At 41.3% G+C, this 26681-nt stretch overlaps 2 protein-coding genes across 3 annotated transcripts in view; both read right to left on the bottom strand.

The window, feature by feature from the left end:
* The window catches only part of LOC118109274 (transmembrane protein 266), a 42410-nt gene extending 24962 nt beyond the window's left edge, over nt 1-17448 (bottom strand). The window contains exons 1-3 of one of the 2 annotated variants that reach the window (XM_047341419.1): nt 16535-17448; nt 14658-14792; nt 6897-7088 (exon numbers count right to left, since the gene is read on the bottom strand). In XM_047341419.1, the coding sequence (XP_047197375.1) occupies nt 6897-7088; nt 14658-14671 (206 nt within the window). In that variant the 5' untranslated portion in view covers nt 14672-14792; nt 16535-17448. The remainder of the gene's footprint in view (nt 1-6896; nt 7089-14657; nt 14793-16534) is intronic. The other variant, XM_035156470.2, reaches the window with a different exon arrangement.
* A 280-nt stretch (nt 17449-17728) lies between these two features.
* Nucleotides 17729-26112, bottom strand: fbxo22 (F-box protein 22). The gene is made up of 7 exons (XM_035160904.2): nt 25903-26112; nt 25523-25655; nt 23704-23791; nt 22785-22883; nt 20886-21038; nt 20621-20786; nt 17729-20074 (listed from the first exon to the last, which is right to left on the bottom strand). Exons 1-7 carry the CDS (start codon nt 26031-26033, stop codon nt 19681-19683), a joined length of 1164 nt encoding a protein of 387 aa, XP_035016795.1. The 5' UTR covers nt 26034-26112; the 3' UTR covers nt 17729-19680.
* Between the last annotated feature and the right edge of the window lie 569 nt (nt 26113-26681).

Below are 26681 nucleotides of genomic sequence, written 5' to 3'. Positions count from 1 at the left end.
CAATTGATTACCTCACCAAGTCTAAAACATTACATTAAATGTGACGTTAACTTTCACCACATTACAACAGAAATATTTAAGTTTGGTTTCAGCTTAGATTAGTTTTAGTTTTACATATTTTTCATTTGCACCCACTCTCTTTCCTGAATGTGTAGATAGGAAAAGTATTTGCTGACAGCAAGACATTTCCGAAACTAGCAGTGGAAATAACTTAACCCAATGACCTGTCACCATGTTAATGAATAAAACTCTGCCACAGTTGGGACATTCTTATGTTTCCGGAGCCCACTTCTTCCAAACATCACCACAGAGCACAACTTTCTTCATGACGCTGCTTCACTATCTCAGAAAACCAATGAGCCAGTTAATGCAGGCTGGGAGTAGAGGTGTGTGGGTGTGTGTGTGTGTGTGTGTGTGTGTGTGTGTGTGTGTGTGTGTGTGTGTGTGTGTGTGTGTGTGTGTGTGTGTGTGTGTGTGTGTGTGTGTGTGTGTGTGTGTGTGTACGTGTGTGTGTGTGTGTGTGTGTACGCGCGTGTGTACTTGTACAAGTATCTTTGTGAGGATCATTTTGAACATTGACCTTGTGAAGTGAGGACGTTTTGGCCGGTCCCCACTTTTTCAAAGTACTATTAAAGGATTGAAAGACTTTTAATAAGGGTGTGAATTAGGTTGTTGCATTAGTTGTAAGGGTCAATGTCAGGATATAAGACATTCATAATGCCAATGAGTGTCCTCACTAAGGCTACATCCATACTACTACTTTCATTTTTTAAATTTAAACGATCCCTGTCCACACTACATACTATCCATACTAACAAACCTGAAAAAACATATCACGTGACCACACACGTACACTGGCATGCGCCTGCTGGTGTACACAGGACAGCATGCACGTACACAGGAAGCATTTGATTTTTAGGTATTGTGAGAGCGAGGCTTAAAACGAGATTGCTCGAATAAAAGGTTGTGTTCTACACACGTAAACAGTTGTAACACTGTAAAATACTGAATTTAACTGCACAACAGCTGGAAGCAAAGACAACAGGGTCAGCAACGCTTGTAATTGATTGTCCATGTTAAGTTATGTTTTTCCGGAAGGGGATCATGTGATGGGAGCCCGACGAATCAGCGAACGCTGAGTTGTGACCGAAAAGACCCAATCAGTTGTTAGTATCTACATCATTGTTTCCAAACATCTATGTACTCAAGAGTAGTGTGTACGCCAGACGTATCTATAGCAGATGATGCAAACGAAAATGTGGTTGTGCGGATGGTGGATGTAGCCTAAAATAGAAGTACAAGAATTTGTGTGTGTGTGTGTGTGTGTGTGTGTGTGTGTGTGTGTGTGTGTGTGTGTGTGTGTGTGTGTGTGTGTGTGTGTGTGTGTGTGTGTGCGTGTGTGTGTGTGTGCGTGTGTGTGCGTGTGGAGGCAATCTACTCTCTCAGGTGGAGTCAGCGAAGCAGCCCAGCCAACAGATTCCTCTCCCACACACATTTTCATTTTGATGGCTGTGGATTGCCGTCCCACTGCCGCGTCTTCCCTCCTCTCAACTTCACTTCATCATTCCACACGCTCATAAAAAAAGGTTCATTTCCTCTGCCTCATTTCCCTAAAGGTGAGTTCAGCAATCTGTCTCTCTGCTACATGCACTCTAGCTTCTCCTATTGCCATTCTGATGGTGGACACAGATACAGTACTAGCCTGATGGTGCTTACCCACTGCTATGACCCAACAAAGTCAACTCACAGGTAGCGAATGTGAAAGCGCTGATAGAAGAAACCGCCTGCCGCATGAGACCATTATGGTAAAACGTGATGATGGTGCACGGGGGAGTGACGTTTTTGAATGTCATTTAAGGAGGCCTCTGCCTGTCTGTTTGAGAGTTGGATCGATGCGGTGATGAGGAGACGGAGGCACAAGCGTAATCACGGAAAGCCCAGCAGTGCTGAAACCCACAGAATCAAACAGAACTGGGTCCTGGAGGGGAGAAGACTGACTGACACGTTGGGCAAATTGCTCCCTCGCTGCATCTCCCTGATTCTAATGACGTGGCCTTAATGTCAGAGGAGGCTTTTCTCAGTTTTTTGTCGTTGTGCTGCTGGTTGTGTATTCTCACAAAGAGGTGAGACCTATAAACAGCAGCAGTGCTTGATCATTCACCTCTGTTATCACAAACCGAGAGGTGTAGGGACGTTCTGATGGAAGCGTGAGGGCAGACACGAGGCCTGATAATAGTGATTAATGTGAAGCATTAGCATAGCATTTAAGGTATAGTGGAGATGTAACATACGCATTACTGGAGCTCATGGTTGGTGAAGTTAAATGAAATTTCATTAAAGCTAAAAGAGAGAATGATGACTTTTACAACTCCCCCTGGCAGCGTTTTTACTGCCAGACATTTCGCACTAATGACTTGAATATGAAATAGTGACCCCCATCGCACCGAGCGCAGTTTGAGTAAATTGAGCTCACTGGTAAAATAACCTTCACATCAGCGACTGGTAAATCTGTTGTTAGAGCCTCGTGCACCAGGAGTCCTCGCAGTTTCTCAGCCTTGGAGACCAGGAGGAGAAATTTTGTCTCTTGCCCCTCGGACCCTGAGCTCATTTGAACACACTGATATCGCTCTTGTTTTTATAATTACTCAACAACAGCAGGGCCGTGACCCAGTTATCGTATAAATCATAGTTTCAGCAGGTATTTCACAAGTTGAGCTACAGTAGGAATGGAGCACATGGCATCAAATCACAGTCTCCATCAAACATAAACACATCTACATACATTCTAACACTAACACCTTGTGCACAGCGTTTACTGGTTGTGACACAAGTGTCAGCATCGCCTACTGTTGACGGTGCGTCTGTGACGCCCATCTGTTTGTGGCCATGACTGGCAAACTGAAGGGAACCAATGGAGTGGGACCTGATTTGGTGTCAAACGGAGGGAGGACTTGGATGAGGCAGCGTGTGTGTGGTGCGTGCATGTGTGTGTGTGTGTGTGTGTGTGTGTGTGTGTGTGTGTGTGTGTGTGTGTGTGTGTGTGTGTGTGTGTGTGTGTGTTTTGGAGTCTGCACTACAGCTTATGGTGTTTATGAGCATCCTAGTGAGAGGTAGCGCTGAGAGCCAGGTCTGAGTCACAGTTGCTGGACAGAATGAAAAGAGCGGACAAGGAATTTTTTCAAGGTGGAAAAAAAAATCTGTTGTTTTGCCTAATCAGAGGAAACAGCTGTGATTTGATTCAAATACCAACGTTTAAAACAATCATGTTAAAACAAAAATACAAGAACCTCGATCAGCAGTTCACAACTCTCACACGCTTTTAACTGAAATGACTATGCACACACTAATCGCTAAATAGGTGTAACTATTACATTATATTAGCTTTTTGATCTTTTTACTGTCTGTATAATTCATCTTTGTCATTTTACATCATGGTGCTTTATAATAACTTGACCTTGGAGTTTATGGGACCTATGTGATAAAGTCCTGTGATGCATACGGTTATATTTCTGAGGGATGAACTGGGAGCCTCCACCTCACATCTTGGATATTGGACTACTTGACTGTCCGAACCCAGTATGTGAGGATCCAGGACCGTGTGTCGGACGTGGCTGTCTTCAGTACGGGGCCCCGCAGGGAATGGTTCTGAGTACATGTGTGTTCACCTGAACAATAAACTGGACTAGACAGATCATGCCATGGCACTTCATAAGAAGGGCCAGAGCAGACAGTATCTGCTCTGGAGAGTTTGGTCTTTTGGAGTACAGGGTGCGCTCCTGAAGACCTTTTATGAATCTGTTTTGGCATCGGCCATCTTCTTGGAGTTGTTTGCTACGGCAGAAGAATTTAAACTGCTGACAGGAAGAGACTGGATAGACTGATCAGGAGGGCCAGCTCCATCCTGGGATACCCTTGACCCAGTGGAAGGTGGTGGGACAGAGGAGAATGATGACCGAAGCTGTCATCTCTGATGGACAACCAGTCCCACCCCCTGCAGGACACCATCACAGCACTGGGCAGCTCCTTCAGCGACAGACTGATCCACCTAAAGTGTCTGAAGGAGAGGTATCACAGGTCGTTCCTTCCTGCAGCAGTAGGACTGTACAATCAGTTCTGCTCCCAGTACACCACATGCACCTTTAATGGACTTCTGCTCTTTAACTCAGGTTTCACTTTTTATCTGTGCAATATTCATTTCTGCCTTTGAAATGGCTAATGCGTTACATCGTCTTATATCCCCTTACGTTATAAGTATTGCATGCTACTTATTATTGCTTTACTGATGTTTAGTCCTGACTGCCCTTTTGCTGCTGTAACATTGCAAATTTCCCCACTGTGGACTAATAAAGGATTATCTTATCTGATCTGATCTTAATAAAGGCTCCTGTTGCCAGTAGGCGAGAGGAGGAGGAGGAGGAGGAGGAGGGAGGAGGAGGAGGAGGAGGAGGAGGAGGAGGAGGAGGAGGAGGAGGAGCGGATATTTAGTGTGAAATAATGAATTGATAACTTATGGACGCTGGACAACCCAGTGGGTGTCACTTCATGATAAATCGACGTAACACTGAGCAACGGAGACAGCGAGTCAAGGACTCGAGGAGGGAGACTAAACACATGATGGATGATAATCATGCATACTATGTGACATTTACACAAGCATGAGACGTGTGTGTGTGTGTGTGTGTGTATGTGTGTTTGTGTGTATGTGCAAGGCAGAGAGAGAGACTGTCATTTGTGTGATACTTTTTTTATAAAAACTATAAATGTCTGCAGATAAAAGCTTCAGGTTCTTGTACCACAGTACTCATCACGGCCATTTTAACAGGAAAACTGTTCATGTCGAAAACACATCCCGCTAAAAACATGCTGCAGACATGTGAAGACACATCACTGCTTCAGTTCACATGGATGAAAGTGTGCTCCATTTGCAAATGTTTTACCAGACTGAAATAGTATATCAAAAATGCAAAAAAAAAACTATGATAAATATGAAAACCTGTAAATGAAACAAACTATGATGATATGTTGAACCAAAACTTGACCTAAATCACTAAATAATTGCATTAAGTTTTATATCTCCATATACTCCTAGGGCACAATGACAATCCATGTTGCATTCAAATAAAAATGGGGGTCAACATGAATAACAGATTTGAAATGTTAAAATCAAAGCCGAGGCTGACACATCCACTTCATAAACACTGGATCCTACATTTCCCATGATGCAACCTAAGTTCATAACAAAAGCTTTCTAATAGATTGTTGTCCTCCTCAAGCTCAAGTCAAGATGACTCTGATGACATCATCAGGGTTATTATGGAGCGCTCCCTCCAGATCCAAACACTGTTTGTGTGAGCTGAAATTTTCCAATAACAATTTTTTTATGTTCCTGATGATACATGACTCCACAGCTGGAAACATGTGGATGTGAAGATGTTTCATAAAAACAAGATGATGTGTGTTATTATCCGTGTATTAAGATGTTTTTTCTCACCACGTTGAGACAACGTGTTTTCTCCTTATGTTTTCTCCTGTTTCACTAGTCCCACTCCAACAGAGAAGACACACTTCCATCCAGCTGACAGACTCAGCACATGATCACATCATAATCGGTCTCTAAACTGTCACGTTCACAGGCAGCTTTGATGCATTTCCACCACTTGACCCTATGGAGCTACTGCACAGATCAATACAAGCTGTTCACGTGCCGTCTCTCCAGATTAATTCTGACACGGAGCTAAAATGCTGACCTTCAAAACAAAGTGTTTTAAAAATTAAACACATGAGTGTGGATGTAGCAATAAGCTCTATGTGAACTCCATCAATGCTGACAGGGATCAGCAAATGTTGCTTCGCATCAGGTAAGAATGATGGCTGATGAATGTCTAACCACGGCTGTCAGTGGCTTTTATGTCTGATGTTTCGATTGATGCTGTCATCTCATAGTGGCACTGATGAATTCTGAATTCAAATTTAAGGTTCTACTCTAAAAAAGACAGTCCCGTACCTTAAGAAATGCACATTATTATTTTCAATCACCATATAATGCATTTTCAATTAATGTAGTAATTGTATCAGGCTTTCTGATGACACAGAGGCAGCACTAATGTCACAGTATTTACAGATCTGGAATATTTTTATTTTTGTTAAGTGATTACCAGAGGAGCTATACATGTAAAATGATGTAGTCAATCTGACTAGGTGTCTACTGTGTTTACTTAGCTGATTTGACTGTAAAAAGAAACAGCAACACTGTTGTGGTGGTTAATGCGTCCTCAGCACTAACAACATGAACAGTCTGACTGAGAAACACAACCTCTGCCAATCATATCACTTCACGATATTTGTTTAACTCCATGTTTTGTATATCTCAGGTATATGCTTTGTAGCAAAGAGCTAGTTGTAGTAGTTTAGATGTTAAAACAGCATAATTAAGAAAGAGTGAGAATAAATGAAAATAGAGAAAGTGGACATAAATTAAGGGGTGAAATACAGGTAAGAGCAATAAAAGTACATAACCCTAATGAAACCTCTGTGACATGAGAGAAAAGTGATTTTCAAAAAGGTTATGTGTTTAGATGCTTTCAGAAATCAGGATTTTATGTGTGTGTGTGTGTGTGTGTGTGTGTGTGTGTGTGTGTGTGTGTGTGTGTGTGTGTGTGTGTGTGTGTGTGTGTGTGTGTGTGTGTGTGTGTTTTTGTTCCCTTGCAGGAATTATTGGCTCAAAAGTGTGTGTTTGAGTGTGATTGTTCCACTTTTGTGTGACAAAAATATAAATCATTTCATAATAGTCACCTGGAAAAACCACACATCCCCTAACCCAAATTTTATAGAGGCGAATTGTCATCTGAATTCAGCAATGGAACAAGTTCTTGGTTTTCAACAGCAGTTGCACTCACCCATCTCTGTTTTCGTCTTCATCTGCGTTGGAGAGGAGCTGTGATCCGGCCAGCGAGAGGTCCAGAGCAGCGAGGGGAAGATCTCTGTAGCCAAAGCTCACCAGCTGGACCGGAGGAGCCAAGCACTGGTTCTCATCCTCCACCGGCTGAGAGATGATCTCCAAGTCCGACAGACCTGCCTTCTCCGCTCCCCTATTCACAAGCCAGCACCAGCAACACAGAGACCAAAGACCCCCACACGAGAACACAGAAGAAAGAGAGAGGCACACATTATTATAAAAGAACAAACACGACTCTTACATCACATCATCTACTTCCTCAAATCATTTCTTTACTTAAATAAGGTGCGTTTTAGTCATCAGTAAAAAAAAGTTGCTGTTGTTACCGAGATAATAAAGCAGAAGAAATGTATGAGAACAAAATAGTTCCAATTAAGACACACACACCCACAGACTTTAATTATTCAGCCCACCAGCATCGCTTTGACACATACTTATTTAAAGTGATGGGGGCAAACAAACGTGTGTGTATGTGTGTTTGTGTGTGTGTGTGTGTGTGTGTGTGTGTGTGTGTGTGTGTGTGTGTGTGTGTGTGTGTGTGTGTGTGTGTGTTTTGAACCACTGTCATCCAATAGTAAATAAATATAATTTACAATGACACAACTCAAATCAACATCTAATAATAAGACACAAGAGAAGAAGAACTTGAATTAATGAGAAGAGGAAGAGCAGAGAAAAAGACTAATAATAAGATAATAAGAGGAGGATATTACCAAGTACATAATTATTTTATTCTTTACATCAGGGACAATGTTGTTATGATTACTGAAGTAAACAACTTTCAATGGTTCCCCTTCTTTGAATGAACATCATACAGCCAGATTTATTATAATGTTTTTTTTTTGTATTAATATATATTCACATGCAATGTTTTTACTTTTGCTATAAGAAAATATTTTAATGCCACAGAACTCTGTAATGTGTAAATGAAAGTTGCAATATTTGAGCAAATCTCTCCAGGTTATTAGCTGATGCTCATAATAAATGTGAATTTCTTTTAGATAGAATTATATATGATAACGTTTACATATATTTATGTAGACCTGTTTTGCTGTGGTGTGAATCACCTCGACATGATGTCCACAGTTAATTAAGACGTATGAGAATTGTATGCACATGGGTCAATTTTTACCTGCTTATTGTAAATTTGGTTAGACTTACAAAATTACATTACTAGAATACGACGTACGACAAAAACAACAAACTTGTTATTTACAGGTTTAACAGATTTATTTTCAGTTTAACTAAAAGAAGAATTACAGTCGAATAAGTTCTAATTGTAACATTGAGAATATTATCATACTGACATATATTGATTGCAGGTTTTATCAGTATTTTCTATTGATTAGGGATGAATCAATAACATTTACAATGAGGGCTTCCTCCAGTTTGATTGACAGATTTCAACACAAGAGTTTAAATTCCCCCACAAATGAAAGGGGAACCTAAGAAACAGTAAACCTCCCCCTCACCCTGCAGCTGGAGTGTTTCAATCGTATGGAGGCTGCTCGGTCTTGGCCTAGCAGCGTGTAACCCAGCGTGCCCACAAGCCCCAGTAGTGTAAAAGCTGGGCCATCTCAGTGGAGCGTGGAGGTGGAAACAAACGTTGAGTGCAGCTGTAGACTGACTGCGTGTGTGCCCTGTGGTGTGTATTTTTAGACCAGAGCAGATGCTGGTGTATCGCGTCTGCTGTGACGTCATCAGCTCTCCCTTTGTCAGCTGAGTGGATCCCCACTCTCCCTCAAACGTCAAAGGAAGTCAGGAGAAAAAGGAGGGGGAAAGAAGAGGAGGAGTAGGCGTTGGAAAAGGGGATGAATAGGGAGGACTACATAAGAAAGACTAAGTATGCAACAGAATATAAAAGAAGAGGAGATGGACACTAGGCTGAAACCAAAGAGAAGGAGAAGAAGAGTGGGGGGTAGAGGAGAACAGAAGGAGTGGAGGAGTGGAAGTAAGATGTGGGGGTGATTTGTAAAAGTAGGGAGTGGTAAAGGATGAACAAAAAGTGGGACAATGGAAAAGGGAGTGGAAATGTAGAGGTGAAAGAGGAGAGATGGTACCTCTATTTTCTCTTTTAATAAATGAGGAAAAAAGGAGAGGAAAAAAAGAACATGCAGGAGGAGGATAACATAATCACGTTTTAAGATTAAATGAGAAAGTTTGTTGTTGAACCATGGAACAAGTACAAATATCAAATTCTCACCTATCAACCATATGATACGGTTTATCAGTCAGATACTTCGTAATCACATGGTATTGCAGTTTATTCTCTATTTTCAGTGATGGCTGAGAAACGCAGAATAAAAATATAGTGTTTGAAATGTCTGTGTGGAGGATGAATATTAAGCAGCAGCCAGTTGCTATATGCAGATACACCTTTTCCAGTCATCTTCAAAACTGCTGTGACAGAAAACAGAAAAACACTGAGTGACCTAAAACGTTCAGAGGAGATGCACGCAATCTGACAGGCGGGCAGAGAGATATACCTTTAGGAAAGGACGGACAGGCGGGCAGATGTAGCAGATAATCCCACCAACACACACACGCCACAACCATGGTGTGTGTGTGTGTGTGTTTGTGTGTGTGTGTGTATGTGTGTGTGTGTTTGTAGGGGAATGATGAAGTCATGCCACCAAGGCTGAGCAGATCTTAACTCTCAGGGTGACCGTAACACTTCATGGGACTTAAGGCCAGAACCTAACAATATACAAATTCAATGAACAAGCATAACATTTCTTTCTCGTTAAATAAAGATGCAAATCGTACGAGCACGTGTGAAAACAATCTGGAGCCCATTAGCATTAGCTTCCATTAGTATAACAAGTACACCCAATACCCAAAACTGTCAGTGGTCGAGTTGAATTGTGGGGGATGTAGTCACTAGGTTTTGACCATGGACTGCATATAAAGATGGATGACATAACGGCTCCAAAAGGAGAATCATCATTATCGCCCCCTAGTGGCTGGCTGCTGTGCACAAACCCCACTTCTTCATGTTGGTGGATGGGACATGGGCCAAACTGAAAAGTCAAAGTACACGTCAAATATTCTTGTTCTTATCACACTGATGTTTGGATTTGAATGTAATTGGTCGAGGACACATATCTGTGGGATCATGATGGTATCTACTGCGAAGACTTTGGCTCCAATTGATTTCAAAAGCGCAACATGGCGGCACCCGTATCCAGGATGTTTGGGCTTTGGACCACACATGTGCTGTGGTCCTTTAATGCTGGCTTTCAGCTCCACAACCAGTAAACCACAGCCTACTCCTTTTCACTGGCCATTCCCAGGCTGATAGAAAGTTGATCCAACACGAAGGTAAATTACATAACACATAATACACAATGCATAATACTTTACAGCCTAATGATTCTTTATACTGATATATTGATGAAAGACTAGGCTCCTAAAGAGTAGATGTGATGCTGTAGCACTTGCTGAACACAGTCTCTCATCACTGCATATATTCAACAACAATATCTTTTGTTTTTCATTAATAAAATCCCTCTGCTTTCAGGGAAAAAAACATGTTATTGCAGTTTGGTCTCAAGAGCTGCTGCCCTCATCCCAATATGACAGCATTATTTCCCTTGACAAGACGGCCTTACCTGTCTTTGAAGATACATAGATCTACTGTATATTATCCAAAATATAGTCACAAGAGGATGTGATGTCGTTAAATCATGTAAAATGCAATATGTATTATTATATTAAAACAAATATTAGACTTTTGAATTTCCATGGGAAACATTTATTTGTCCATCTTCAGCAGTGGCATTATTTCAATCATTTTAACCCAAATAAAATAAAACTAAATTGGAGAATAGCATAGAAGTAAGGAGGATGCTGTTAAAAGCTAATAATGGCCGGTAAAAAATAACCATAAATCAGTGAGAGGCGGTGTTTCCCTGGCTGGTATCACTTCTGTTTTAAATGAAAACGTTCCTTCAGTAGTTTCCTGTGGAACATTTCTATTTCTGACCGAGTTCTGCAGCCAAAGTGCCTCTAAAAAAAATGATCCCCACAACCTTAAGTGCATGAGATGTGTCATTGTGTGTCCCACTTCAGTAAATGTATGGCAGGACTAGTATGTTGTTGTTTTGTGACTAATTCCTGAACACGTGTTTCCCTAGGCAGAGAACTGATTCCCTCTCTGAGGCTGTGGTCGTGCGGTATGATGCCACGGTGGTTTGGCCTGATGGATGCTTTCACTGCACTTCTCCTCCACACAACATCTCACCCAAACCGCACCTCTCATCACTCTGCTCCCAAACAATCAGCACATAACTACTCATGACAGACACAAGCTGTCCAGAGTCCACCGGCTCACAGCTTACAGTAATAATGCTGGTGCGCTGCCTGGCTGCCAGTCCAGCCATCAGGACTGAGTGACCATGGACCAGTGCAATGCTGAGCAGAGTCAGCAGCAGGGTCAGTCATGCAATTTGAGATATTTTTGATGTTGCACTAACATTCTGTTCCGTTCACAATGTCATCAATTACATTATTTATCAATTTGAAGGTATATTAGTGTTGCATATAGCTATAAGAGATTTCAGACTCATTTACAGAGACTGCATCAAAGTTCGTCCTATTCCATTGTGGAATAATGCAAACATTAAAATCATGGTGCTATTCCACACCTATGATTTGTAATAATGGTATAATTTACTAGTTAAATAATGACTTTAATTCACGATATTGTCAACAGCAAAATCCCAAAAGACAAACCAGCCTATGCTTCTATCCAAGGACAAACATAGACACATTTGCATTGTTTTAAAAACCAACATTGACCTTTCTGCGTACCCCCGGTGTTCTTATTTAACAGAAAGCAGTAATTGCCAAATTCTGCAAAAAACATTATTTCATGGAAAGACTAACAAGACAGCAGCTGCAGAGAGAGGAGCACCCACAGGACAGGAGTGATATTCAGGGGGAGCAGGTTTCCCTGAGGGTGGCAGATAAAATTAAATAGTGGAGTGCAGCATTACGGGCCAGGTAGGAAAGGTCATTGTGTGACAAAAGTTGCTCAAGGGATTTCGGTGACCAAAGCAGAAGGTCACGTAAGTAACTGGGGGGCCGGCGGCGCTGGAGAATGTTATTCCTCACACAACAGGAAGCTTCTCGTCTGTGACCCTCATGACCCCTGTGCAACAACACAGACTTACCTAATTACCTATGTCTGTTCCTCTGTTTAGAATGAATTTCATTTCATTCTCATGTGTTAAGTAAGTCTCTCCTGAATGAAATGTATTAAGAGTCTGAGCCTGACGATCTAAAACCTGGCCACAACACTGAAAACAACGCATGCTCTCCACCAGCTGCTGTGGAAAACTTTAGAGAAGCTAGACATTGTTGTTCTGGTGTTACCGTCTGTTTCACTGTTGGTGCAATTCTACGAGTAGCTATTCTTTGAGTTCTAATCTGGAGTAAGAAGCAGTTGGATGAGTAAATGTAAACTGGTGACAGTAGCAGATATTTTATGCTTCACCTCAAACAGTCTTATGTTGGTGTGTTTGCAGTGGCATCATGAGCTAAATTACTTTCTTACTTACTGTTCTGAGAGCAAGGTAAAGACAGTGAGTAATGTTTGTCTTTGCTGCTGACGCACATGCAACATAATATGGATTTCCCATCAAAAGATGAAGATGAGGCAAAAGGACGTCTGTCAGGGGATTTTATCAGCATTCGTCAAACTATGCTAAAACGATGAAACCAGCAGAAAGAAAAAAAAAATCACTTTTCTTAGTTTGTGCGTTCTCATCCTCGCTGTTTTCACCTTCTGGTCTTTTCAAAGCAAAAACACGACTTATTGTATGACACAAATGTTCGTGTTGTGCGACTAAAGACCTATCACGTCGACAGAATTTACAAATGGCCCTCAGGTAATTTCTCCGAACACCCAATTCAACTTCCAGACAAAGTTTTATAATGTCATGCCAGTGGATATTAATGAAGTCTGCCAGGCACATTAGCTCATTAATAATATTACAGATTAAACTATGATGAATTGGTGGACTGCACAATGGACTGTTCTGGCTCTGGTGTGACCAGTCTCTTATCTGACCTTTACAGATACAAGCTGGAGACGACGCAGGAGACACGGAGACCCTCGTGGGGGCAGGGAGAAGACAGCAGACGTACAGGAGCCTCCTTTATAACGCAGAGGTCCGTGCACCTTTTTTACAATGTGTCAGTATCCAATAATAGATTATTTAAATTTCTATAGACACATAAGGGAGCGTGGGCCTTGATAGACTTAATGACTGAGAAGACAGACTTCTGTGGACTTGTGAAACGGACTTTACTGACTGGCTTGTTTCCTCTGCACTGTATTTTTGCATAAAGTGAAAACACAGTATATTCTGTATGTTCTCTGTTGCGTGTTCAGCATCGTGCGGAATTCGCAGCAATAATTATCTTGTTAAACTCATAAGACAGATCCGCTTGAAATGGACAACATACAGTATATTATAATCATATAATGGTTAAGGAGCACTTTATTGACAAAGAAAGTGAGAATTCAGATTGAGGTTTGTTGGAGTTGTTGAATGAATAATCACCCACAAAGAGCAGCAGCAAACCGTGTACTTTGCTCGATGTCTGCTCAAAGAACCTTTGTAAGGAAAATTTGTACGTCACACACAATGTCTCACAAATCCATTGTTTCCTTTTATAAAACACAGCAGCTCTAATGCACGTCATGGAGATCCTGTTCAGTCTTGAAACGATGCCTCATAAGAAAAATGATTTAGGAAGGCATGGTTGAGTGATGCACGTATATATCATGTGTTTTTACAAAGCATTTCCCCTCAGACACTGGATGATGTGGCGTCACTGCTGAGGAGCGGAACTGGTTCTCTCATAAAAGCACAAACGCAGCAATGATTCGGGGCTATTCATCTGGGTCAAGAGAATAAATGCACCCAGTTATGACGAGACAAATTAGAGGGTCATGCTATACGCCAGCAGAATCACGTGTGGACTGAGGATAATGATTTACAGTGTTCTCCCTCACCTTCTTCACACACACACATACACACACAAACACACACACAGGCTACAGCACGTTCCCTTAGTGATACATCAGCTGTTCTCACATGGAGGGAGCAGATTAAAAATGGAAAGCTGGGAGAAAACTGGAGGTGGAGAGGGAGAAGGTGTTAAGTTGTAATGGTTAATAATCAATACACCACAGCAAGGGCTAACATAGCGACCTGTGTTTACGGCTGCAGAATGGACGCTCTGTAGTCGGGGCTTTGTGCAAGTGTGTTTGCATGAATCTGTGTCTCAGTGTGCGCCTCAGTGCGTTTAGCATTCAGAGGGACGAGGGTCAGAGACACCTCAACTGTAGCAGCAGCTGACTGAATAAAGGTCATTGTTGTAGAAACGGAGAAGCAGACATTTGGATACGGTGAAAGAAAGGTGACCGACTTAAGAGAAATGAGATCAGAAGATGAGAAAGGCAAAGGCATGCTGGGAAAATGAGTATAATCCATAATAATAGGCTTCACGTCCCACAGACATTGTGAAGCTCTTGCATTATTTTCCCTCTGCATTTCTGACACTTGACAGAATATTTTCATTGGTTAGACTTGTTTTTCCTGTACGTGGTTTGGAGTATGAAGAGGAGGAGAAGACGAGGAAGAGGAGGAGAAAGGATCAGTGGCGAGCACACTATGTGGACTGTACTTACTCAGCATTAGCCATGACGTTGGGTGATGGAGAAATGAGCGACGTGGTGGTTATCACAAGGTTTCCACTTGGTTCTGCCTGTTTGAGCGCTGCAGTTTCACCTCTTCACCTGATGGACGCTGCTTTCATGTTGAACCTGTAAGGAACATGCTTATTAACATGTGAAAACTTCTACAGCAGCAATATTTAATATGGAGGTACAGGTATGAACGACTGCAAGATTATTGGGAACACCTAGCAACTGATGCAGTTTGAATCAACCTGGCATTAAAAACTTGTTTCAATTGGAGGTTGTTGACAAAAATATACATACATATGCCTGTATGTATAATCATATGCACACACACATGTAAGTAATTAGCTTTCAACATGATCATTTTGATTTCAGAGTAACAATAACAAAATACAGGAATTAGCAATAATAAGAAAACTAGAAAACGTGAAATAATATGAGCCATATGAAGCAAATTTAGATTTGTGAATGTTTTATACAAATACAACTTGAATGATTGATTAATAATAAAAGAAAAAAAACATAGAAGACAACCCCTCAAACAAACACCACTTTCCTGCCATCAGTTCACTTGTGTTAATGAACCAGAGAAACCGAATTCTTTCTAAATGGAGTGTGTGTGTAAGGTCATCAAGCCATATCTTAGAAGAATAGGAACTTCTTTCTTTTTCTAGTGCACGAAGAGCAGCTTCTTTGCAATGATGAGACTATGGGATATGAAACATTATTGGGAATTGCTTAGCTTTATAACTGATCAATATAGTATAACTATCACTATATCTGATACCTCCATAATGAGTGGTTCATGGTTCTAACTGAACTTGAAGTATTTGAGATGTTGACTTGAAAAACATTGATATCTTAACTTTGGGACATCCAATCCTTGAAGGTGTTGAGTCAGGTTGGGTAATTCAGAGACTGTAAAATCATGTGTTCAAAATTACTTTGCCAACCTGATTTATATCAGAGGGTAAAATAAAGTTTTAGTCACTGTGTCAGTAACATTGTAATTACGACATACAATGATAGTTAATGTGTAATCATAATTTAGGAACTGTGTGTATAGAAACCTCTTAAACTGAGGTTGTTCTGCTCAGTGAAATAAGAAAATAGTTGGACCAACTTAAAAAGAAAATTACTCCATTTGGTAACAAACTAACTAAAAAGGTTTGTTGAACTTATATTTAAGTTATATTCACACAATGGGAAACTTTAATTTGAAAAAAACAAAATCTAATTGTTACCACATAAAGAAATTGTTTACAGTTGGTAAAGAATTTTATTTTTTCAGCGCGAGTTTATTCTACACCTGCTGATGTAAATACGATTTTCAGGATGATTTTGTAAAGAAAAATATGCATTGAAATAGTTTGGACCACACACTCATCATCATCGTAGCCTATCTGTTCTCAGGTGACTGACAATAAGGATACTTGTAAAGGGTTTGTCCTTGGGTGCATCTTTACAGTGATATTTGACAGAGATGGGTATTAGACATAGAGACACCTCAACCTTACAGCTACATAGGCTTTTATACGTTTAACTCAAATGAAAACGAAACATGATGTTGATAAATTAAATACAATATTAAAGTGGCAAAGTGTACACTTTCAGTCCCCCAAATAGACACCAAAAGACAGCTGGAAATTCAAACATAACTTTTTAAAAATTACATCCCTCTTATCCACATAGTTGGGTACATTTAGCACATGGGAGGAAGCTGGCTACATCTCTCTCCATAGCAATAATAGCAGTTATGATAAAGCTGCACTGCTTTTCTTTGCTACCATGATAGAAACTAAGGTGATAGTATGGTGTGAGAGCTGCTCGCTGTACATGTTATAAATTGGAAGCAGATGACCTACCTGTGTGAGATTTACATTGTTGGCGGGTTACTGTGCCTCCCCTGGCTGGTAGTGATGTCTCCCTCGGTGGTGGTAGTGGTGTTGGTGGTGATGTGAGTGAGTGAAGCAGCTCAGCAGCAGACTCACAGTGTGTGTAGGCTGCAGCAGCTCTCCTCAGCTCTCTTGCATTGGTCGAGCACCACCACCGCTGCTGCTGCTTCTTCTTCTGCTGCTGCTGCCTGGGCTTCAGTGGAAACGCGATGAGGGGCTGGAGCTCAAGTGCAAGAAGAAGCATCGTCACTCGGCGAGATCATGTTGGGGTTTTTTAAGTGATATGAGAGCGATCGAAGGACGACTCCCCCTCCTCCCCTCCTGAAGGCTCCAGACCCCGGGTCTCCTCCGCTGCTCCTCGGTGGAGAGGGGGGGTATCCCCGGCGAGCGCAGCGGGGAACCCTGCGAGGAGGAGCTGTCCACGGTGCTGGAGCCGCGGCTTCTCCTCTCTTCCGTCCCCCGGGCTCCCACAGCAGCAGCTGGGCGAACAAGAGCAGCGATCCTCAGCCAAACGCCATCAGGAGCCGGAGACTGACAGTAGCCAAGGAATCCTGTGACATTTTTTTTTTTTTGCGTCGCTCCGGTCACGACATAACCAAGTCTAAAAAAAAATCGCAGCGTGGACGTGCGTGTGAGTGTGCGTAGTTCCCCCCCACTTCTCAATCGAGGCCCAATTTACGGGGGATAATCGCCCCGGATGGTTTTATCAGCTTTGCGCCTGGTAGGTCGTCCCTCTCCGTGTCTTGAGTGAGGTTTTTTTTTTTTATGGTTTCCCAAAATAAAGATACTATGGGAATATAAATTGCCTTCGCAGCAATTGGCTTAACCGTTTGTCATTCACAGGGATTAGCCAGTCGATGGTTAAAGCGCACATCAATCAATCGCCAGCGTCTCTGGCTTCATGCGAACACGCCTGGACGTGGGCTGCAGGAGATGTTATAGGCTGAGGCTCAACATTTCAGGGCTGTGCGTAAAAATAAAAGGAGAAAAAGCGGTGATGTGAGTAAAAGTGCAGGAGGCCTGTAGTTACAACCGAGGAGGGATGTGCATGACGCCGAGTGGACTCAGGAGGTGCCTGGGTTAAAAGATGCTGCTGAGATGGTTTCAAAGAGTGGAGGGGGGACACAGGAATAAACAAAGGAAAACAAGCACATGTCCACTTACTGAATTTTGTCATTTTATTATGGAGGAAAATGAGAACAGATATGATTTGGCACATGTAGAAAAGTGCATCAACACAGAAACAGGCATTCAGTTCAATTTGCCATAAACTCAAAACATATTATCAGTTCCTCTTCAGACACTCTAGTGGCAGATGTGTACATTATGATACAAAGAAGGAAGATGCTCCAAATTTTTTTCTTAAAAAGTTAAGTATTGGGCAGTTCTTGAAAACAACAAAAAAAACAACCATTCTCGCAACAATCAGTGTTGCAGCTTTTTACAGATATTACTATTACAACAGTTATTTCCAACATTAACAGCAACTACTGGGCAAAAACATAAATGAACTGGAAATTGCACCTTATTGTCACCAGGACTTACTTCTAAGAGGAAAAAGCAAGACATCAATCAGTGACGGGGTCATCCAGAAAGAAATCTAGACATTAAAGTTGCAGCTTTACATGGATTTAACCGTGACAAGTATTTTATTGGATGAAAGGATCTGTCTCACCCCATAATATCACTATTACAGAAAAAAACGTTACCGTTTGACTTTAGCAAAGCAAGACACTAATTACTTAATCTCCAATGACCTTAAACAGTTCTTCAATTTCCAACCTCCTTCAACTGTCTCCTTAAGAAATGGAAGAAGAGCTGTGACTTGTTTGAGGTGAAACTGAGAGTTTCTGTCAGTCAGTGTCACTCACACAGTGAATAAATGTTCTTATTCCCTGTTGAGCTGCAGAGACTGGGAAGACGGGGCCAGTTCAGAACCGAATCATTTTGCAAACCAGTCCACATTTTGATAGGTCTGACAACAGAATGTTATGTAGTCCACACTCCATACCAGCTGGTGGCAGTAATGCACCACTCTGTTGTGGGTTTGCTGCCAACAAATCTCAAAAAAGGAAAGAGAATGTTACATAATGGAAGTATGAGTCATTTCCATTGGAAAGAAATCACAGCCAACAGGATACTTATGCTTTGCTTACTTTTCATACATTTACTCTACTAAGTAATTATATTTTGCATTTGAAGGTTTTGAAAGCTTCTCAATGCTCAGAATTTCCAGCTGTAGCTCCTCCCACAGCTACTGGTACTGCTACGGGAGCAGTTCCAACCAAAACCAGACTATTCTTCAGTGTAAATGAGTGGAACCGATTCTAGATCAGGCACCAGCACTGTGTCAGTGACCAATAAGCCTCACTGCCATCAGGAAGTAGGTAGTGGGCGATATGACTTGACATGTGGATTAAAAAAAGTCACAGTGAATTCCCTGTGCCCACCTGAACCATGGTAGATAGAAATCTTGCGTAAGAGTATTCATTTTTAGGCTAACAAGTTTTCCTTATTCTTGGTAAGACAAGTGTAAAAACCTTAAGAGTAAAACCTTAAGGAGGAGAAAGAGCATTCAAATCAAGATTACCTTGATTCTGTGAAAGAAGAACCACTCTTTTCATACTCACGTGAATAAAAAAGTGCCTTTGCTCAATCAACAACTATAATAATAGCTTGGGGTACTCGAGTGTGTATCATTTACTCACTTGGAAAGCAAATAAACCATGAGGTTCATATCCGAGGGCGAGAAAGATATGCCATCAATGTGTGCCGAATTTGAGAAAAAATATACACATATTTTACATGAGTACTATATCACAGCTGAATTTAAACATAGATGATCAGTTTGTCTTTCTTGGGGTCCTATTTGTGAGACTCACTCAATATTAATATAAAGCCGTGTTCACACACAGGGGACATCATTTACCAAATGATGCCAATACATTGATGGCCGAAGGGTTAATTTCCTGCTTTATGAGCAGACACGCTGACAGAGATATTTTGATTTGTAATGTGACTAACATTTTGTACAGAATGTTTGTTGTTCCCCAATGCGGTTGCAAACAGGAGTCATCTCTTTTCCTGCTTCACCACCGTTTCTACAGGTGGACCAGTCAGCCTAGATGGACCAGGGTCATGACTGTAGTGTACTCGTGCTGCAGACTGTCCGTTTCAGTGTCGCACAGCGTGTAGTCGTCTTTGATGATTCGGTCACAGCCAATCTCTCCGTTGCCAAACAAGCCGAAGAGCGGGGTGTTGGGGAACACCTTGTGAAATGCGTCGGCCTCTACGTTGTTCTGGTTGTTGTAGTAGCTCTGGCCTCTCCCCACGCAGGCGAACATGAACCCCAGGGTGTTCCTCTCTGGAATTTTGGCCGCCTTTAACCGTCGGATTGTGGCTTCAGCCTCCTTTGGATTGCTGATATCTTGTTCCAAGAGGACAGATGCTCCTTGCACCTTAGGACCACTCAGCGCCAGACCCACCACACCGTGCGCACCCTGGCTACAGCTACAAGAAATGAGGGGGATAGGAAAAGTGTGAACATTGCAAAGAGTAAGCAGTAGAAATGCTGATGAAAGTTAAGCTGCAGCACTGACATTGTTAATTCAATCAGGACATACTGTACTGAGGAGATGAAGGGTGTAAGTGACAGTGAAATACAAATATCAATCTTCAAAATGGAGTGAGGCTGTATCCTCTCAGACTTCCACTTGTTGGTCAAAAAACCAACAGACGCGCACAAAAATCTGGCTTTCGTCTACAATAGGGATTCACTCCAGGGTTATGACTGCAGTAAACACAGGTTTTTAATCCCCTCTGGCTCTGATCAGCATAGACAGAAATGAAATAGCCAGATAAACGCGCTAATTTTGCAAGACAGTGAGGTGAGAGAGCGCTTTAGCTAGCGGTGCGTTTGTGACGTCAAGCAAGACGCACCAGGAAAAGAGAGAGGCAAGCTCCTCTACTAGCGATGGGAAAGGAGTCAAGGTTTACGTTTTTTAAAAGAAACCTGTGTATACATTGTAATATTGGTGTAGAAGAGGTATAGCTCACCATTGTCTGAGAGGAGAGAAGACACTTTCCACCAGGCCTCCAGCGATGAGAGCTTTGCTCTTGGACAGCTGCTCTAGCAGCTGGCTGAGGAAGCGTGCTCCTCCAGGTTTATATGCCTCATAGACAAACAACAGTACCACACGCAGATCTGGGTTTTCAACTAGTCCTGGAGAAAGCACAATAAACACAGCACTGATACAAAAACAGGTTCTGACAGACTTCACAAGATTTAGTTGAGCTCTGTCTACAATGAGTCTTCACCCACCTGCTTCTTTCAGGGCACTTGGAGACATGGACTTCTTACAGAAGTGAAAGGGCTTGATGTGCACACCCTCCATGCTGGGCAACATGATCGCAAAGCCCGCCTCCCCTTCCTGGTGCTCCTGAGGAGGATTGGAGCTAGGGCCACTGGGAGTCACTGCACAGAGACAATAAGGCACCATTCAGCAGTTTGTTTTTTTACAGTCCCTGAAACAAAGTGTGTTGTGAAGGAACAAATTCAATTACATTTTATTTGTATAACAAAGCTCAACATACATTATCTCACAGAACTTTACATAGTTAGGTCAAAACCTACAACATTATACAGAAACCACACAGTTCTCACAAGGAGCAAGCACATGGAGACTGCGGGGATAAAAAAATCTCCCTTTTAACAAAGACTGCTGAAGACCTTTTCTTCATCTATGACCAAAGAGACACAGCTGACATGCACACATAATATTTGCTTCGTCTGAATAAACACACGGTTGCGGTAAACCTGTTTTCATGAGATGTTTAGCTACAAAAAGATATTTGTAGAATTTGGAGGGACTTGGCCAGTGGCTATTGTATTTCTGTTCATATTACTTGAAAGAACCTTAATCCAAGCATTTGTTACACAGTATTACTTATAGGAGACTGCAGAGAAACAGACATAGCTGTAATTAACAACTCATATTTCCTAAAAAACAACATTTTCAACTAGCTAAATCAAATTCTGAGGAAAGGTGAATACAAATCTTGACAGAGCTCGTGAGGGACAAGCAAAAGGAAACCATGGAGACCTGGGAACCAGCACCTAGTGGCCATTAGTAGTGCTACGGCTCAAAGAGTGGACACCAAATCACCAGTCAACTAAAGTTTTGTGTAGTGATGAGATTTCTTTGGAATTTCCCCATTCTTAATGAACATCACACAATCAAACGGACTCGTGAACAGTCTCTGAGTTAGCAGGCGGATGAGCTGCCATGCAAATGAGAAAACATCAGCTTGTGACTGCATACATATAAAAGATCCTAAAATGACATGATGAATGAGCCTCATTCACCACACACACACACACACACACACACACTTTCTAGTGTTTACAATCGTGCTGAGGTAAAAACTGATGGAAAATGAACCTAAAATGAGCAAACACTGCATATTATAACGTAATTTATCCTCCACCATGTTTCAGGTTATGGAATTCATAAAGGATTATGCAGAAATACTATGTGCAGGTGAATCATAAATAATCTTTTTAATACTGTGCAGCCTCACACCCATTGTGCATAAATGATTAGATGTACTCGAGGCTATTTGGAAAGGTTCAATCCTATTCAATCAAAGGTTTAATTCAATTGAATTAGATTTACGTGATGACCCTGCGCTGACCCTAAACTGCAATATCACAAAATGAGTGTTATCACAAACAGCCGCGGCTGCCATTAAACCTGATAGACGACGGGAGCCTGACAAGCCATCATCTTGAGGAACGAGAACATGGCTGATGGAGAGTCGCTTCTCCTGAGGGTTGTGATTATATGGAGAAATGGGGAGCACAGCACCGGGCAGACAAGGCAATCTATCAGAGGCAGCGGCAGGGAAGTGCCAGCCACTGCTGGGGCTTTCCAACAAGGCAGCAGCAGCATGGGGGATTAATGCATAGTCTTTGCTGCTGAAAGGTGATCTACTCCTCTTAGGTGAGCTCAACACATGGCTTATTTTTTTATTATTTTTAGAGATTCTAAATAGTTGAACAGGATAGGATCACATACGTGTACCATCACAAAATCTGAAGCTCATTTAAGAAACATTTTATGTTAGTAATGGGTTCAATGACTCCCTGTATGTGGATTTAGAAGTAGATTTTTTTATCTATGAAAATAAGAGCGAGACAGAATAAGAGGAGAACACTTACAGACTATTCCTGGTGTAGCAATGCCCATGATGTCACAGCCTTTGGGGAAGAGCAGGTTCAGTTCTTCGACTGTGTCTGGACTGTGGCGACTCTTTTTTGCTTCAGAGTAATTGAGAAAAAAAAAGTTAATGAAACATATATTCCAATAATTTCAATCATAAATTAAACATATTTCAGAAATTAAAAAAGATCTCTGGAGTAGTCAATTTTGAAAAATGTTTACCAGCTGAGAACGTTTTTGTTAGCAATGAGACAGTAAATCTACTTTTCTTTCTGAATAGAAATTTCCATTGAATACAAACACAGTAAATAAAAAATTCATGAAGATGTATACGAAAACCAATATAACTCTGTACTATTATGTATGTACTAGTTTAACTACAAGCAAATGTTGAATGAGAACTTGTCATGTTCCACCTTGTTTTAAGTGAGGGGGCCACGGTTGATTTAACATGATACTCCTGAAAAAAATGGCTTCTCTATGGCTTCCATATAGTTTTTAAGCAAATACAAACCTTTCTAATTCACAGATGTGATGGTGTTCAAATCCATGAAACAGAATTTGTTGGAAATACCACAGGAAATCATGAGGCACTTACATTTTTTCTCTGAAAAGAGGAATCCTGGGGTCTAATTATTGACATTTTGTATTTAAAAAAAAAAAAATCTATTATATGGAAGCTAAATGCTGCCTTTATTTAAATTATTTTTGACATTTTTAACTATTTAGTTACTAAATTACAAAGCAATATTAAGTAACAAAGCAATGAAAATAGTAATCCATCTTACAAAATGTATGTAGCACCACTTACTGACACAACTCAAAAAAAGAATGTATAATACATGTGCTGAAAATGGACATATTCTGTTTAATGAACACAAAGCAATGAAGAACTGCAGCACTATGTTAAATACCAACCTTTACTCTGTCTGTAGCAATAAGCTTGTCCAGTAAAAGCCTCACAGTCTACCATCGCTAAGACGGTTTTAGGCAGGAGAAATACGTTCTGTGAAGAAGAAGATTCAAGAAACATGTGTTAAAATGGTGTCAACGAACTGAACAGGCGTGATCTTTGAACATGACTACAAAAAACATGGCCCCAACAATGAACAACATTGGGTTGTTCAGAGTTATTGATAGCTCCTGATTAGGGTTGCAAAGGGGCGGAAAATTTCCGGTAAATTTCCGGAAACTTTCCGGAAACTTTCCATGGGAAGTTAAGCTCGGGAATTTGGGAAATTTTGACACTTTTTTTGCAAATGTTAGGCTTATAACAGGTAACTTTAATGTAGTTGAAAACAAGACTAGGCAAGCCTAGCTCAGCTGGAACCTGGATGCAGCTAGTTGGGAACATTGTCTGCCAAAAACGTAAACCTATGACTTTCTGTTGTTTTTTAACGTCTTTGTCATTACCTAGCATATTGATTACTTGTTACACTGAAGCCATGTTCATTTTAATACCAAGTTTATTTGTATACAGTAGGCTAACTTTTTACAGCAGTGAGAGTAGGATGTATGTATGTCCACACAAAAGTACACCATCACCTCGATTACTCGCGGCTGTTGGGGTCCATCAAAAAAGCGCGAGTTGGGCTACTTATCAAAAATAAAAGTAATTACTGCAAATTAAAGTCTGAGCAATAAAAACGTCATTCAAAACTCTATTTTAAAGATGTATGGAATGCAGCACACGCTGTGTTTCTTTGAAAAGGATGTAGCTAGCTATTGTAAACCAAATTGACAGAATTAATGGATTGTTTTATTTTTCTCTCAACCCGAAATGATCAAATGCATCAAATGAAAGTCCGAAGTCCTCTTGTCCGAGAAAGCACGCAGTAGCCATTATTGATTGACAACGCAAACAGGTGACTGTATTTATAGTCCACAGGAACAAAATTGTCTTGCTGGCAAGTGGCTAACGTTAGCAATTCTAGATCTTGCAGCATGATCTTGGTTAAAACAACCAAGATCATGGTTGATCATGGTCGATGACATCATCAACATCGCTTTCTCCTCCGCTGAGCCACAGGAGACATTTAACACCTGTGAACTACTTCCCATTAACAGACGTTTATGTGTAAAACTACTTCCCCTTTGCACTTTACATCCATTTCCTCTAAAGTAAAAATATATTCAGAAACCACCAATACTCATCTCCAACATACTGTCACAGAGAGGAAACTGCTGAGGTCAGATTTTCATATTTAAGTCCATCGTTCCTGCAGGTTTTGATAAGTTTTCACTGACCGGGTTCTATCCTGAGATCCACATAGAGACGGTAGAGTTCTACTCACAAATGGATTAAGTCAAAAATGTCATTTTTAAAATTTGTATTAGAAATGTTTGCATGCATGTCTGCTTATGACAAAAAAAAAATGTTTATATTTATGTCTGTGTATGACAAGGTAAATACAGTTAGTATAAATTACCCCAAAGTTTCCAGTTTATTCCCATTAATTCCCGTTAATTCCCATGGAAAGTTTCCAACTTTGAATATTCCCGGAATTTTGCAACCCTACTCCTGATTTAGCATCACTGTGTCTGAATCGCTACTGATTCAAATTATGTAAAACATCATATAAACATGCTGCTCAAGCTAAAACGTTTCTCTTGCATAATCATTTTGGTTAAGTGGTTCATCCAATACTTACTACCAGGATGTATTATATTAAACAAGGTCCCCTACACACTGTCTTCTCTGGAGCTACAGCCCTCTCTCAGTATTCAGTGTATTTACCTCCACCTCCTGAGCCAGGATGCTGCAGAGGGCATGGACCTCGGTGTCGGACGGGCCACAGGCGGACACCCAGGTGAGATGCTGCTGGGTCCTCAACACCCTGCGGGCACAGTTTCTCCACAGCCTGCACACACTGAGGAGAACCACGAACGAACTTAGCTTCAGCTGCTAGCCAAACAAAAACGTGATTAACTTAAGTTATCCAGCTCGTGTTTCTGTCAAGAATACACAATAAAAAAACACTACAAAGCGCCTCAAATACACAAAGAGCAGACCCACTGACTCGTTAGCTTCCCATCTGCTCGCCTTGTGTCTGGAAACATAGTTTCACTTCCATTAGCGTTGCCATTAGCATTAGCTAACGTCACATTTCCCGTTACCTTGCGATCCGGAGGAGAGATTTGGTCGGTAAGAAGGTCAGAATCCGTTCCACCACTTCAGCGACATTACTAAGCACGTACGCGGCCTTGCTGTCTTGTAGCGCAGCAGCCAAATCCTGATCTTCATCCATAGTTCTCTCTGAAGTCTCGAGATCTCTACAGCACGGCCGACCAGCTGCGAACTTTCAACTCCGCTTCTCCACCGCTGCCGAGGCGCCAGGTGGACACACAGCGCCCTCTGCGGCGAGGAGGTGCTGCGGCAGTTTAGGTTCAAAAGGTTTATAAAGGTTAGTATTGATAACGAGCATTGTTAGATAATGTTTCTTATGACCGTGTCACAAGAACAATATATTTCTGTTGCACAATGTTTAATTTTTGAAAAATATTGCTCTAAAATTAGCATTTTCCTGCACAACTATTCTCGAGCAAAGCCTCTCATGGGCTAAAAGCTCACTGTGATCCACACTGAGTCCACAGCCTGAAATAAGGTCATTGGCAGACGCCTCGTACTAGTTTTCTAAGGGTTTGGGCTCATATAACAATACTTATTACTTCCTCTGTCCCAGTTCTTTTATGTTGGATTGTCTGACTTGCCTGCTGCTGTAAACAACTGAATTTCCCCAGTGTGTGGATCAATACATTTTTTTCTCATCTTACCTAAAACAAGATTACATAAAAACTATTGGATGGATCACCATGAAACTTGTTGAAAGGATGCAGTGTGGGTTAGGGAAGAAGCCATTCAATTTTGGTTCAGATCTGGATTAGAGGGTGAATCC

This window comes from Hippoglossus stenolepis, chromosome 1 (assembly GCF_022539355.2).
Source record: "Hippoglossus stenolepis isolate QCI-W04-F060 chromosome 1, HSTE1.2, whole genome shotgun sequence".
NCBI lineage: Eukaryota > Metazoa > Chordata > Actinopteri > Pleuronectiformes > Pleuronectidae > Hippoglossus > Hippoglossus stenolepis.
The sequence above is the reverse complement of the archived record's forward strand: the minus strand, read 5'-3'. Positions and strand labels throughout refer to the sequence as shown.